The sequence below is a fragment of the Vidua chalybeata genome, chromosome 3 (assembly GCF_026979565.1).
Source record: "Vidua chalybeata isolate OUT-0048 chromosome 3, bVidCha1 merged haplotype, whole genome shotgun sequence".
In the NCBI taxonomy this organism is placed as follows: Eukaryota; Metazoa; Chordata; class Aves; order Passeriformes; family Viduidae; genus Vidua; species Vidua chalybeata.
Window position 1 is genome coordinate 25,728,462 of NC_071532.1, and position 15,599 is coordinate 25,744,060.

A 15,599-nucleotide genomic window follows, 5' to 3' on the forward strand; every position below is an offset into this window, starting at 1 on the left:
GTCAATCTTACCGCTTAATTGTTAGTTATGTGAATTTAGTCGGGATGTTTTTTGCTTTTTTTCAATGCTTCAGTAATTTTACAGTAATTAACGCAAACCCGTTAGGATGTCCCCCTTAGAGCTGTCTTTGTTCTCCCTACTTTCACAAGACATTAATTTCAGTTTTTCTTCTACTTTTCCTTCCCGAGTAATTTGTTAAATAACCTTTGCAAGCTGTTCCCCTTATTAAAATCTTCAGCCATAAAAAGGGTGTGAATTAAAAAAATAACATTTATTCAACAAGTTCTGGCATCGTATTTGTGGATAAGATCATTAACAGTTCAGTCTCTGAATACTTTAACAGGTGGATGATTGAGAATTAGGTTTATGGAAATAGGATTTTGGCTTTTTATTTTTTGCATTAGTTTAACCAAGAAAATGTAAAAAACTACATTACAATACAAATTCCCATTTAAACAGCCAATATCTCACAAAAATCTGTAAATAAATACAGGATATAAATTTAATAAACAAATAAATGCTACTTAAAAAGCCTCAAACACAGAGAGTAACAATAAAGACCCCATTAAGCTAAAAATAATCTTTAGCATTTATGCCAAATTCGAGGTCATAGAACTGTTCACTTAAAACCAAATAAATCACTAAAACACAGTACTAGAACAAATCCTTATATCTGACAGATGTCAAAGCTGTGATTCAGACTCCATTTTCTTTAAATGCAATGTTACATTTTGCCATGAAATATTGGTTTTAGTTATGCAAAATGTATTTTCAAAAGCATCAATTTTATTTTATAATAAATTAGGAATAATAATTTATTCCTAGTTAAGAACTTTTGATTTAAATATTGTGTGAGCATATTGAGCTCCTATTTCCATTCTGTGGTTAACCCACAATAATCTAAAGAGGTATCTCTCTAATTACAATTGAAAGGCATTTTTCTTTAAATGCCAGCAAACAGGAAATGTTTAAACTGTGTCAAAGCCTTTGATGAATCTTTACAACTGCTCATAAAAGCTCATCCTGCTTAAAATAATATTGATTTTTCATTTATTTTCCTAGATACTAGAAGATTTATGTTTCATCTGATCAGGATCAAAGCTTCTCCCCCCTCCTGATCACTGGGATTAAATCAGCAATGTCATTTTACACTTTTAAAAACTACACTGCTAAAGCAAGATATAAAAGTGAAGCAAGGCTGATCATAGGGACCTTAGAATAAAAACCCCTCAAGATTCCCCATCTCTCTCTCTCTCTGCTTTTGCTACAGAGCAGCTGTGCCTCACACAGATTCACATGAATGAAAATATTAAGGCAAGAAACCACCCACTTAGTTTATTTTCCATATGACTTTCCTGTAATTATTTTGTAAACTGTTCACACAACAATATATAAAAACATCTGCAAAAACAGGTAATTAATGTGTCAAGCCAAACTAATGCATTTTTTATGGTGTCCATGCTTCGTCAACTGTAATTATAACTCTTTTTAAGCAAATGATGATGTGTTTGTTGCAATGTGCAAGTGGTTATTTTAGATGCTCTGTTTACTATTACTGCAAACAGAATTATAAAAACTCTACAGCTACTTTGTTGCACATATAAGCCTTCATCCACACACACAAGCAGAAGTAGGCTGCTCCCTCATTTTCCAAAGGCTTTGCCTATTTCACAGAAATAAAAATATCCTAAAATGAAAATTGGCTTTGAAAAGGCTGACCAGGCCACCCACTGACCAAAGTAACAGTAAGCCAGGACATTAGGACAGCAGCCAATGATTTAAAATTTGTTCTTTAATTTATATTTCTAAAGACAGCTCAGCTACAATATACTTACAAACATAGATATTCCTAACAGCATTCAAATGATTTTGAGGGCTTGATAAAAATATCGGAATAATTGTGCCACTGAGTTCTTCTGTGACTTGTCTGATTGTTTGCCCATAGTGCACTGACTTGAATGAAAAACACGAAGAGGAAGCTCTTCCACAACGTACAGCAGTGGCAACTGGAAAAGCAGCAATATTTTTGTTTGTCTTCTGCTCAGAGTCTTCACTCATACTTCACAGTACCTCAGAAGAGGACACACCTTTGAGAGATCAGCTAACTCAAAGCTGAAGTGCTCAGCTCAATTAACTGCTTATTCACACATCAAATCTTCTGTAATTCTATCATATGGTAAAACTACCTATGCTTAGGTAGTAACAGCAGAAAGCTATTGAAAGGGGGCCATATTCAATAAACTTAGAGAAATTTAAAAAATTGGGTCAGTAACCGTGGACAAAAATCTGTCCTTTTCCCTCAAATAATCTGGGATACTACAAAGAGAACACATCTCAGATGCATTGAAGTGCTGTCAAACTTGCCCTGGTGTGTAGCTATTTTCCTCCAAGGATCCAAGATGAAGTCATGGTGAAGATCTGTTTCTCTCTGGATGATAAAGATAGCTCTAGTTGCCACTTGCTACTAACATAGACAAAAAACCCAAAAATCATCAGTAAATCATGATATGTAGCACCCACACAGGAATTCTAGATATCCTTTCCCTTCTTTGTGCCTGACCAGGTCCAAATCATCCTCAAGGTCTTAAGAGGTTTTCCTCAGCAAGAGTTCATCTGTCAGGGCAACACAGGTGCACCCCCTGCCTGAGTAGGTGGTTGGCCAGGACAGGGATATTTTCACAGAAAAAGTAAGGCCATAAAGTTAGTATTACCTGTCCCAATCCTCTGTGACCTCCTCTTCCCGCTTTTCTCTCAGACTTACTAAAAATACATGTGGGCTGCCTTCCTTTAAAGAAGATATCAGAAGAGATTTGCTCCAGGAAGGAATATCCTCTTGCAGAACAAGCTACAAGGAACTTATGTGAGACTGCCTGTTGTGCCAGCCCCAAACTCCATGTTCTTAACAATTTAAACAGTAAAACTTTCTCTAAATACTGAAATCTTCAATGAAACATTTATAATTGCCAAATCTAACAGCTATAATACCATTTTTTATTTTTAAAAGTTTCTTTATCTTCTTCACAGTCTTCCTGCACATATCACCCAGCTGGATTGCTGAATTTTTCAAAGAATTGCTCTCTATAAAAATGCAAGGGAGTAAGCCTTAAAAGATTTATTTCTTCTCACAATGAAAAGAGGTTTAGCAGCACCTTCCTTATTAGTGGGTAGCCCAGCTGTTATTTTTGCCTAATTGGTTCAAGAGGACCTCTGTTCTTCTTAGGGCAAACACTTCTTACATCATGTGAAGCAGACTCCTTTGTCCATATTAGCCAAACAAAAGCTCAGGCACACCGTAAGTGACAATGCAACTCATAATCCAGCACAGGTTTGTGATGACTTTGGACACTGTTTTATAACCCCAAAATTTATTTCAGGAAGGGGAAAAGCTGCTGATTTTGGAACGAGTCTCCACCAACTTTCACAGGAGGGTGGGTAACCTTTAATTTTCAAACAATTACTTAAGTGAAATGTGGCAGGTGCTGGGGTAGACGGATACTGCAGCATCAAGGAAAGAGCTATAGATTTGAGCAGCAGGTGGGGGTTTGGAATTGTGAAATAAGACCACTACCTCATCAGCTCTAGTATGCTTTACATTATATTAACAGCTAGTTCCTTTGAGGTGCTGATCAAATTCTGCAGCTGAAAGAAACCTGTAAATATTAAATAATAAGACAAAGGTTAAGCCCATTATGATAAAACAGCTTGAAATTATCTTTTTTCCTTTTTTTCTTAACATTTTGAGAGAGTCAAAATTTATTAAGATGCAACACATTTATCAGAACCATTCTTTCTTGCTTTTCAGAAGATTCAGGACAGTACTGCACTCTGTCAACCAAGAAGAAAAACCACTTAAAAGTTAAACCTTTCACACTAAAGCACAAATTTGTGACAGTGAGTGAATGCCTACAAATTCTTCTTCCAACTTTCCAGTGTGCTGGTAACTATTATGTCCATATGTTACATACATCATCTTCACTGCAGGTTGCCTGAGACCCTTAGAGATCCGTATTTCCTAAGAAGTTGCCAGTTCTGCATCCAGTAGAAAACCTATGGCTACACACCTGTCATGTAAATGTCTAGGTAAACATCCCTCTAGGGGAAAAAAAAATGTTGGCATGTTTGCCAAAATTAAGATTACACAGAAGAATGGTGTGGGTGAAATGTGTTTGAGTGACCAGTAAAGAAGGAGACAGTAACACTGAAGATAAGAAATATAACTTGCCAGAAATGTTAACCAACAAATATCTGCTTCTAGAGAAACTCTCATGTTAAATCCACAAGGTGGTGGTAGCTTTTCATTTGCATGTATAGCTACCTGAAAAAAAATAAAATGAATGGTCACAGAATCCAGCATTTCAGGGAGGAAAGTCTTAACTTCCCATCTATCTGCTAATACTTGTAGTCTTAATTGTAAGGTATTTCACCAAAATAAGACTTAATATGGCAAATATTCTTGAACACTCTTCTGTTGAACTACTTCAGAAGGCAATAAACCCTATAATTGTGTTTCAAGACAGAAGGACAAGCAGTGACATTCTAGCACAGAGGAGGGAACAAAATGGTGATAGCAGCAGCAAGTCCTCCAACATTCGCATCATGGGAACAGGGGAAGAGCACTAACAGTCAGAACAAGAGAAGAAGTTATACAGGCTACCACCACGAGAGAGAGGAAGTTTCCAAGTTCTCTACACTCCTCCTTCTTGACTAAAAGGACAACTTCAAATTAGAATTAGCATCCACAAACATCCCTTGCTTCAGAGCTGAGGAAACCTACGCACACAGACACCTTCCCCTTCAAGTAAGAACAGTTCACTGCAGGGGAAAAATAGAAAAAGGCAGATTAAAAAAATAAATATGAGATTCATAAATCCTGACAGTCTAATACTACTCATATTTATGTATTAAATGCAATTCATATGTACTTTTACATACCATGGGAAATGGTCCTTTTCCTTGCGCAATCACAAAAATCTCTAAAACAGAAGAGTCAGCAGCAGGCCTTCTAGAGATCAAACCTATACTAGTCCTACACAGCTCTGAAGCTAAGGAGGCTATTTTAAGATACTGGAAGAGTTAAGAGGGAAAAACGAACGGAAAAGAAAAAAGGAAGATGTGAAAAGAGACAAAGCTGTATATGCAAGAACTGTTTAGGAAAGAATCAGAGCACTGATTGTCATGCAGCATCATGCCCTTAAACCTATCTATGCAATTTTTTTATTCCAGCTAGCAATTTGCCTCAATTCACCTACAGTGCCTAAAGCATTGAATTCTGCAGCCAGAGACTTCAAATTTCTCACCTGCAGACATCAGCGGCACTGTAACCTAATCAGTCTGCCCTGTCTACCCTGCATGCTGCAAGAACTGTGGCAGCCCTACTGGGTCTTCTGATGGGAGGCAGAAACCCCACACAGCTATAGTCAAAAAAAGATTCCTGCACTTTGCAGCTAAGTGTTGTGGCTAACAACAGCTGAGATAAAAGGCAGTGCAGGCTGGAAGAGATGTCTGTCAAAGAGGCCAGGCACAGGCAGCAACCTGGCAAGGAACTGCTATGAGGAAAGACTCAAATCTTGGAAAGGTCAGAACACCACCAAGTCAATGGAGCTAGCTGTGTCCTGAGAGGGAAAAACAATGTGATCTCTAAGGCTCACCTGGTAACATATTTATTAATTCTTTAACGACTACATGCTAAGTAATCTCTGCATCACTCCCTACACACTGGCTTGCAGGTATTGCTATAATTCACTTTCACATGTATTGCAAAGCTCTAAGCTCTGCAGCATGTATTAAGCCTCAGACTTTTATCAGCCTTCTGATGCAGAGAAGTCTTGCAGTTTAAATTGAACTTTGCCTTGAGTGTTTCTTTACACAGCTGAATCTGGCTGTATTTATTCAGTAACTAGTTTCTGGCATTAACTATATACATTAAGCATTTATACATTTACTGGCACATGCTGTATTTTACTGCTTTGCCACAACGAGGTGTCTAAACCCAGCACTTTCACATAGGGAATGGCATCACTCAGGGTAGTCCACCCAGCATCTACTGCACAGTGAAGGATCCTACAGCACTGATCAACTCTGAAGCTCTGTATGGTCTGCAATGGGCTTGGAAGACAACACATTCCAATTATGAACAGTTCCTATACTCCATACTAGCATGTGTTTCAGCATCACTGGCAGCATGGCGAGATGTGACTTTTTTTTTAACCAACCACAGTATTTCCAACATCATTCTTAATCCAGCTGCTTATCAACAGACAAGTCCTGTCACACACTTTTCTTCTGAAGCAGCAGCTGTGACCTCAAGGTTGTATGAAGCACTAGGAGAAAGGAAGCACTTTGTATCATTGTTCAGAAAGCTCAGCCCAAACAGTTCTACAGCAAACAGGTTGAGGGATAACACACCATAGGAACACAGAAGCCTAAGATCAGGGCAGGGAGAATTACAGTTCCATCAATCATCCCATCACCAACCTTCCCTGTGGAGTCCAGCACAACTCTGAGAGTTTCCCTGCAGACATCAGCTCACACCTCAATTCACCTTCTCAGAAAACAGGTCTGTTGTTTCCTTAAAGACATTGCCACAACCAGACACATCTGCTGGATAGCTCAGAAACTGTTAACATCAATGAGGAACACAACTCAAAGGCCTTCCCGAGTGAAAGGAATTTAAAATAGCTACTGTGTGGTAACAGAAGTTGTCTTCACAAGTGCCATTCAACAAACAAGCAAAGGAAGCCAGAAACACGCTGGTGGAACGCCATGGCTGCTTCCCTTTTCATAAAGTACTGTCTTCTTGGCATTCTGTCAAGCATGCTCCTGTTTGCATCCCTGGCTCCATCACAAGTTCAAATCATAGCCCATCATAATCCCAGTAATTAGACACAAGTTGGTTTGTATTCAGTATATCCAAAAATATCATCTAGTTGTCCAAAGTATTCCCAGCATTTCACTGTATATGTATTTCTGGGTTAAAAGTCAAAGTCATTTTAGCAAGGTTCCAGTAATTTGTGTAATTTTTGTTCCAGCTCTGTTTACTGGATAAACATTAAAATAGCAGAGAGCAGTGCAAAACTGACATTCACAGCCTGCTTTCAAAGATACCAGCAGCTTATTCAGAACTTGCAGATCCCTAACACAAAATAGAGATACCTGGAAAATAGCTTCTGCCTGCTGACCCTCCAGAGGCATCACATACTCCATGCAACAAGGTTCATGCTGCCTAAACTAAATCAATATTCATTCTACCCAGACACAGCTGCTACAGATGTGAAAATAAACATCCCAAAACTCCGACAGAGTGAATGGATCATCTCCCTTCAGATGTTAACATGCAACATGGACAGACCAGCAATAAACACATTTGGTTTCTAAAACACATGGAAGAGATCCCACCTGTACTTTTCTACACAAATTAGGCTCGCCATGTTGTGCAGCATTCTTGCTTCTTTACATGCCTGAAGTTATTGAAGCACAGCAATAAGCAGCAGCATTAACTCTTGTTTATCACACACCTCAGACTGCCCAGATCCATAATGGATATAACTAAAGAAAGGCTACAGTTGTAAAAAGAAGAGCAGTTTATACAAACAGGAGTCCCTTTTTTGTTACAAAAAAGTTCTCCACAGTTTCAGTCTCATGATCTGCTTCTTCCTAAGATAAACTATGCCCTATACCAAAGTCGGGGACTGCACTACTTTGCATAAAACAGAGTTAACTTCCAGCTAGAAGTTGGTGGCTTGCTATTGATTAGTGTATTTTTTTCCATCACTAGGCCTGAAGCAATGCACTGACCTCAAAGTGCTCTCACATGCTAACAAAACAAAGGAACAGCTATAATTGTGAGCCAAAGTTTCTATCACTTAGCATACATACTCGGTATGCTTAAAAAGGCAGAAAACCTTGAATTCTAGAAGGTTTCAGCTCCTAGAGAATTTTTAAACCATCCTACACAACCCTTACACACCTGTCTTCCAAAAGCTTCCAAACCCTGCATGCAGCAATGCCCAGAAAAGACAAGAGGAGCAGCAGAATTCGTATATATTCAGAAGAAAAAGGAAATTATGGCAGCTAGTCCCTGTCACTGCAAGCAAGGCAGCTCTGCTATAAATGAAACAGGAAGGCACAAAAGGTGCAGTTCAAGGGCTACACTGCCAATCCAAGATTTCATTCTTCTTCCCACTGACAGCTGGTTAATATTAAAGACGAGTATGGAGCAGAAGTAGGCCAAACATGTATAAGGAGCAGATGCCCAGAGTCCAAGGTATACACCAGTCTCTGAGGTATACAGCAGACTCTGACAGGCAGCAGTCTTTCCCCAAGGGACACAAACTGGGTCTCTTGGCAGGACTACAAATAGGACATGAAAGGATTTAGTACTAAACTCTGCAAGAGACTAGCAAAAGAAAATACATAAGCACCTTGCCCAGAATAATTAACACCACTGTAGATCTGAGAGCATGTGCACAGAGCTGAAAACAAAGTCAAGATGGCCATTTCTCAAATATACAACACCTGCCTCGCCCAACACTCCTGCCAGCAGCACAGAGAGCTGGAAAGTCTTCAGGAATATAACAGGCTCAAGTGTGCTCAGCTGCCTTTAGGAAAGCCACCTACCTCAAACTAACAGCACAGGTCTATAAACCTGCAGCACTGAACTTTCTCGTGCATGGTTTTGACGAGGCAGCCTTAAGCAGCAGCTCTTGTGCTGATCCTAAAGGAGCGACTGGTGCCAGACCCAGCCTCACCTTCAGATCCACCGAAGCAGCTCACAGAGGCGCTGCACCTGAGCAAGCAGTCTTGAGCAAATCCCAAGCTGGAAGCTCAGAGGATGGGTGGCATTCCTTCCCCAATCTCCGTGCGCTGCTACAATCGCCCGATTCCAAGTCTCGGGTGGCAATTTCTATTTCCTTGCCGCCACCTCGTGGCCAAAGTCTGTATACCCGTGTCACCGTATTTCCCAGGGAAAAAGCCACCTGCGGCCCGTTCCAGAGGCCACGCGTTCTGCAGAGGCCGTGCACAGAGACAACGGCACTGCACAGGTGTGCACGGATCGATGAACAAACACTGTGTTTCACTCTCAGCTGTTATAAAGTTTTATTTACACTGAATAGGTGCAAAATGATCAGTGACAGAGCGTTTTGTAATAATTGGACCATCCTTATCTTTGAAAGGAGTATGTTATTATCTGTGCAAAATACATAACTAGGGGTGTTGAAATAACTGAAGTGATTAGGTAGAAACTTGGTAGGTTTTTACTGCGATATACATTAAATGTTCACATATTTATGCTAAACACACTGCCTTCATAAAGCAGCTACATTTAAAAGTTTTGTTTGGGTTTTTTTTTTTTGCTTTTTTCACTGTCCTCATAGATCACGAGATGGCACATTTTTAGCAAGATATTTGGACCAGCCCTGTCATCATGAAGAGGGCAACAGTGTCTCTCTGCCAGCTTTCAGAAGCTTCAAGGAGAATGGGAAAAAATGAGCTGTATCTACCCAAATTTAGTGTGAATGCCCAGAAGAGAATGAATATTCCTTCACAGCCATGCAGGGTAACAGAGAGAAATGAAAAAATAGCTGACTGCTAGGAACCACCCAGTGTACAATTATTCCAAAGGATAAGATGCCACCTAAAATGCAACTCATTGCCATTACTTCCTCTTGTGTGCTATACAGACACAATGTGAGGGACTGCAAAGAAAAATGTGCTGGCACTGGTTACATGTTTCTTCATCCATCAGGAACACTGACACACACCACACAAGTAACCATCACTAAAAATTTATTAGTAACTCCCACTGCAATGAGTGGCATCAAGAAATTCTGGCAGAACATCACAATTTTCTAAGATTCCTTGAATTTCTCCCTAGCCTGAAAAGCAGGGATAAGTGGGTGATAGAAAAGGATTAACAGTTATCTGAGGCAGCTGGATGAGTAGCAAGTGAACAGCAAAAAAGAAAAAATCCTTGGAGGAAATTTTGGCAAATATAATTTAGAAGATCAACCTACTCTGGTTTAGCAAGTTCATATGCATGAGTTGAGCAAGTCACCTACATACAAAAAGTCTTTCACAACTTTAAAGCAAACATATTACCCTAAGGATTACCATGAATTCAAAGCCAACATGTTTAACCACTGCCACAACTCAAGTATACACAATAATTACCACAGCAAAACTGATGTGCAAGAGACTGACTTGTTTTCATGCCCTAACAGTTTGAAACTGTTTAATAAAGAAAGCTTTTGAAGTTGAAGTTTGAACTGTCAGTTCAAAACAGCATCATGGCAGCCTTGCATCATGGCTGGCAGACAGAAGTGTTTATGACAAAATAGGATATCCTTCAAAAGATCACAACTGAATGGCCCACAGGTCTATGAAAAAGTGTACTTGCAAAGAAAGAATAGCTGGGCTCTCCAAAAGAAGTCTGCCAGCATATTCAACACTAAGAATGAAAAACATTTTGACAACACAGGCAAGGAAAGGTAGGATGCTATTGAAAAGCCACAACAAGCAGCAAAGCAGCAACCCTACTGACATCACTGAGGCTTGAAAAGAGGTGGGTTTACTTTTGCCAAAAAGTATGAGACACTTTAAGCAAAGGCTATGCACATATCTTGGCTCACACCTCTAGTTCTCATCAGTAACCTACCCATTATTTTTGCCAGGCCCCATTAAATCAGCTCAGCAGGTAACTTCCATTGCTAGAACTGTTCAGAAGGTCTGGACCACTGCTGTGCGTCCCACTGGGATGCAGCAAAGGCTTCTTGCTTGTGTGTGTTTGGTACGTTCATGTCTAAGTCCAGATCTGGAGCAGCAGAATGCACCTGTGCTGTACACTGTCAAACAAAGGCACAATTCTAATCTCACTCATTTGATCTGTGTGGGACAGAAGCACAATACACAGACCCTGAATTCACTCCAGGAAAGAACAGATCTTTCCCTGTACTTTATAGCTTTAAGCCACTGTTGGACAAAACGCAGATTATATGAGGTTATCACTCAAGATTCTCAAGAGCTAGAGAAGGGAAAAAATTTTCTCCCTTACTGACAAGGAGTAAAGAGGCAGAAATATGCACGTAGTTGCATCCAGTCTATTAACAACAGCTTCTGCAGAAATATACTGACAGACCAAAGTCTTTTGAAGAAGAAAAGAAACCTTGCTCTCTCCTAGCAATGCAAGCATGTACGTTTCTATGCATCCTTTAGCCAGAAAAGGAGAATAGTTTAATGGAAGAAGCAAGAGGCATTGAGACAAGAGCAGCTCTAATCCTTTTGTGACTGGGAAGTTAACCTGAGTCTGCCTCTTCCCAAGCGTAAAATGGGGATAATTAATCCTCACTTAACCATGTAAATTAAATAATGTTTCAACAGTGCTGCAAGTGCCACATATTAATTAATGGCTAGGCAATAAAAAGGAAAGAGGCAAAAGTGGAGCACTTTCCTACTTACCTGCAAGTTGAAGGTTGTGCTGCAATTCTAACAGAGGAGATACTGGGCACTCAGAAGATGAGAGCCTAAATTATCATTCAGTCTTAGAGAGAAAAGTTTCTCTCTCTCTCTCACATGCACACAGCTATCAAGTACATGAAAGCCAAGCACATGTAACTGCATTTCAGCTCACTTCTTTGCAAGGCAGTAAGCTGATGTTAACCATGGAAATGCCATAAAAAAACATAACCAAGGAGAAGACAAACATCATGAGAAGATCCATACCTTGAACACCTTCCAGAAGCAGATCAACCCCCTTTCTATAAAAGCTTAAGGCAGTTTCATAATCTTCCTCCTCCTCCTTCTTCAAGGCCAGTTTTATTAACTCGCCTGCTTTCTCCAAGTAATCTTGTTTGCCTGGCTTGGATTTTAAGCTTCCAGTAAACAAACCATGGCTTTCCTTTTCTCCTTCAGGTTTGCTCCACTCCTGCTCAGATGCCAGTGTGCTTTGGACTGGGGGTTCAGAAGTAACAGAAAGGCCAGCAGCTCTACTGGGAGAACTTTGGTTGGATGCCATTCCATCATCTACCTCGGCAAGAGAATCTACATCGACTGTCAGAGAGATCAAGTCGCTGTCACTGGAGAAGCCTGAAAGTCAGAAAGACATCCATTACTCTAGACTGCTCATGTACCTTAGGAGCCTTCAAAATTCTTTAACCCATTCAAAGATTTAGTTCTTTCCACTTATGCAGTTTCCTCAGAATGCCCACAGAAACTCCCTGATTGCATTGCTCTAAAAAATTTTAGTACCTATAGAAAAATATTTTTTTTAATTAACTACAAACTGCAAAACAACTGGTCTTCATTTCACTACTGGGAATGAAGAGACCAAGATCTAACACCCAACTTAAACTTCCAAAGCAGCTCACCACTGGGCTGCGGGAAATTACAAAAGTAAACCTGTGTGACTGCTATTAGAAAAGTCAACCAGCAGGAGCTAAATTACTGTTGCAAGAAATCCCAACATACTGTTTAAAATCAGTAAGATGAAGCATCTTCAAAGTAGTAAATTAGGAGTTTGACTTAACACAGAGTCACTGTCAGCTTACGCATCATGCAGCACTCAGGTCACATGTAATACATAAAATCTTCCTTCACTGCTAACACGTGGTAAAATAAATAAATAAATTACTTAACACCTCTTTCATCACTCAAATCTGAGCTAACACATTTTATTTTACATTTGCCATAAGTCACTACACCCTTACTGCAAGCTGGCCTTCAGTAACTAAACCACAGGTACTTTTCATGGTTATTTGGGAATAAATGACAGCAAAGGTATTTTACATATATACCATTCATTCTGTAAGGATTATCATCCACAAAAGGCATACACTCAATTATGGTTTTCTACTGATTTAATTTCCACAAATGTAATGGAGACAACTTCTAGATCTCACCTCCACATTCCGACTGGCTTGTAAGTGTCACATCATCAAGCCCACTTAAATCCTTTCGAACTGAAAAGAAGGACAAAAATGTTTCTGATGCCCATGTGTACAACAGATTACAAATTCCTTTGCCATCAGAATGAAAATACATGACCCTTCTATAAGGAGAAGTATATATTATGAAACTGTTCTTTGACTGGCTATCAGAGATACCCATTTGTTAACACACCATTAAAATTAGGTATTAGATTTGCCATTTCTCACTGCTTCCAAGATTTAAAAACAAAACACAGGTCCTTGCTTGGATGGAAGATTATTCAAACCCCACACTCCACCTCATTTTAACAGCAGCAAGGCCATAGTCCCCTATCTCTCTCTGCTCTGATGATTTATGGCTAAGGAGACTTAAAACAGGAAAGTTTTCAAAGCTGGGACCTATACACCAAGGGGAAAAAAAAAAAAAAAATGCCAGCTTTCAGTCTCAAAAACGTCATTCCAGAATAGTACTCTGCATGAGACATATGGTGCAAGCCACAAACTTGGCAGTGCCACCTGGATATCAAGTAGCAGTTTGTTTTATCACCTTGGCACATGTACCCACTGAGGCAATAAAACAGGCAACAAGGTCAAGACATTTAGCTGTTTGCATGCACAGAGAAAGTAGATTCTGAGCTAAAACCTGGTGTCTGCTTTCTCCTATGTTATTGTCAGAGTGACAAGTTTAACCACATTTCCACGTAACGTATTCTGAATTATTTTCAAAAAATACGTGGCAGCAGCTAGAAGCTGACTCAAAGGCAACTAACTCCAACTTTCTGTTACATTTTGCAGCTGTAGAGTGATAGGAGTTTACAATTTGTAGAAGAGGTGTAAGAAGGCACTGTAGAAATACTGCTTTTCTAAAAGCCAGTAGTTCCTTATTATGAGTGAGAGGAAAAAGACATAAAGGAAAACAAATTACCAGCCACCCTTTGAAAAGCAAGGGACTGATACTTATGACACTATACTACTTGAGAGGAAGGGACAGGGTGCACAGAAGACAATGCTCCTATCTTCTCATGAAAGGGACATAAAGGGAAGTGTTCAAGCAGAGAAGAGAACTGCCTGTGTAGCCCCCAATCCTCCAAGAAAGAAAGAAAACTCACAACAGAAAAGTTGTAGGAAGACAGAGGATTCATTAACTAGCATAATAATAATGGCCCATTCACCTGCTCAATTTAGGGGCAGCAATATCAAATTTGGGGGTGGAGAACTGAGCATTTATTAAACACCATTTAGAGGTTCCAGGTGGTGGAAGCAGATCTGATTGATGGACAAAGAGTGCAGAGAGAAAGCATGAATGGAAAAGCTGGGAGTTTTGGAAGGGTGTTCAGGCCACCCAGGTGAGATGAATTAGAGCCCATCCACACAGCAGATTTCACACAGACTCAAGTTCCCCTCCCTACAGGCCAAACAAAACCACGTTTGCTCTTGTCTTGTAGCCAACTGGACCAAAGGCTGTATGAACACAGCTAGCATGGCACAGAGCCTGAGCTAATAAACTTTTCTTTAGGTCAGGTTTAGAGCCCAGAGCTGGCACCACAGCACACAACAATAGTCATGGGGTTTCCAGTCAGCTTATGGTGTAGGAAGCATCTCAAGTGCACAGGATTATTTCTGGGAAGATAATGTGTACATGGTAAAATGGAAGGAGAGGGGGAAAAAAAAGAGAATAAAAAAAAAATTACTTCCTGATGAAGTTCTCTAAAAAGTCTGGTAAGTTAATTGGTATAGAAAGATTTATGAAGAGGAAGTGGGATATCTGAACATCATCCAATGTACTTAGAGAAGAAGACAAAGTGACTGTTTGTCAGGAATATAAGATGAGAATAATGATGTTGAAAATGAACATAAATCTCTGTACTTGTCTCTGCCTTGTAAAATTTTACCAGGTATCTGAAAAGTAAACACAGTTTCCAAAAACTGGTGGAAAGCCTGGGTAACCTAGCCTCTTGAAAAGCAGATTCCTATGAACTGCCAACTCCTTTTACAAGCAAGACAATTGTTGCTTATTTTGGTACAAAAACATTTCTTCTACTGTCAATTTGCATCTTCCACCATTAATGTGCACACCTTCTGCAAAATGAACTTTGTCCGAAAAGAACAGATAAAAGTGAGAAAACACAACCCACCCTTAAAAGCAAACAGCAGCACCTGTTAAAGGATGGATTTGCTACTTTTCAGTACAACAGCTTGAAGGAGCAGTGCCCACGTGGAGGACTTTGCATGCCCACAGAAAGTGACAGAGTGAAGCAGCCACGGTTAACTGCCATAACCAGAGAAATCAGATGCAGGCAGAAGGCTGTGAAGAGTCAGGGACTCAAGGCCGAGTATTGCCACTGCCATCTAGAGGTTTGAAAGACAGATGTTTCCTTCTGTCCACAGCCTCCCCCCCACCATAATCTGCTTTCAAACGTAAGATATGAGCTGGAAGACACATAGGTTTTTAGAAAATGTAACTCCACAAAATTCACATTCAGAATCTCCAACTCCAGTGCTCATAGTTGTTCCAAGGATCCTGTAAAAGCCCTCCAGCCAATTCAGAAGGGTATCAAAGAATTCGTCTACTTTACAACATTTTTTTCTTTTCAGTATTTTATCTGACATAAAGGAACTGCTAAATCTGCTGAGAATGAGGCCCTTGTGAATAATGAATAGAAACATTCACATTAAGCA

The 15,599-nt window shown here is 39.8% G+C and overlaps 1 protein-coding gene across 1 annotated transcript in view; it reads right to left on the reverse strand.

The window, feature by feature from the left end:
• The window catches only part of RPS6KC1 (ribosomal protein S6 kinase C1), an 85,685-nt gene that overhangs the window by 50,064 nt on the left and 20,022 nt on the right, over positions 1-15,599 (reverse strand). Inside the window, exons 6-7 of the mRNA XM_053938984.1 lie at positions 12,894-12,953; positions 11,719-12,081 (exon numbers count right to left, since the gene is read on the reverse strand). Of these exons, the coding sequence (XP_053794959.1) occupies positions 11,719-12,081; positions 12,894-12,953 (423 nt within the window). The remainder of the gene's footprint in view (positions 1-11,718; positions 12,082-12,893; positions 12,954-15,599) is intronic.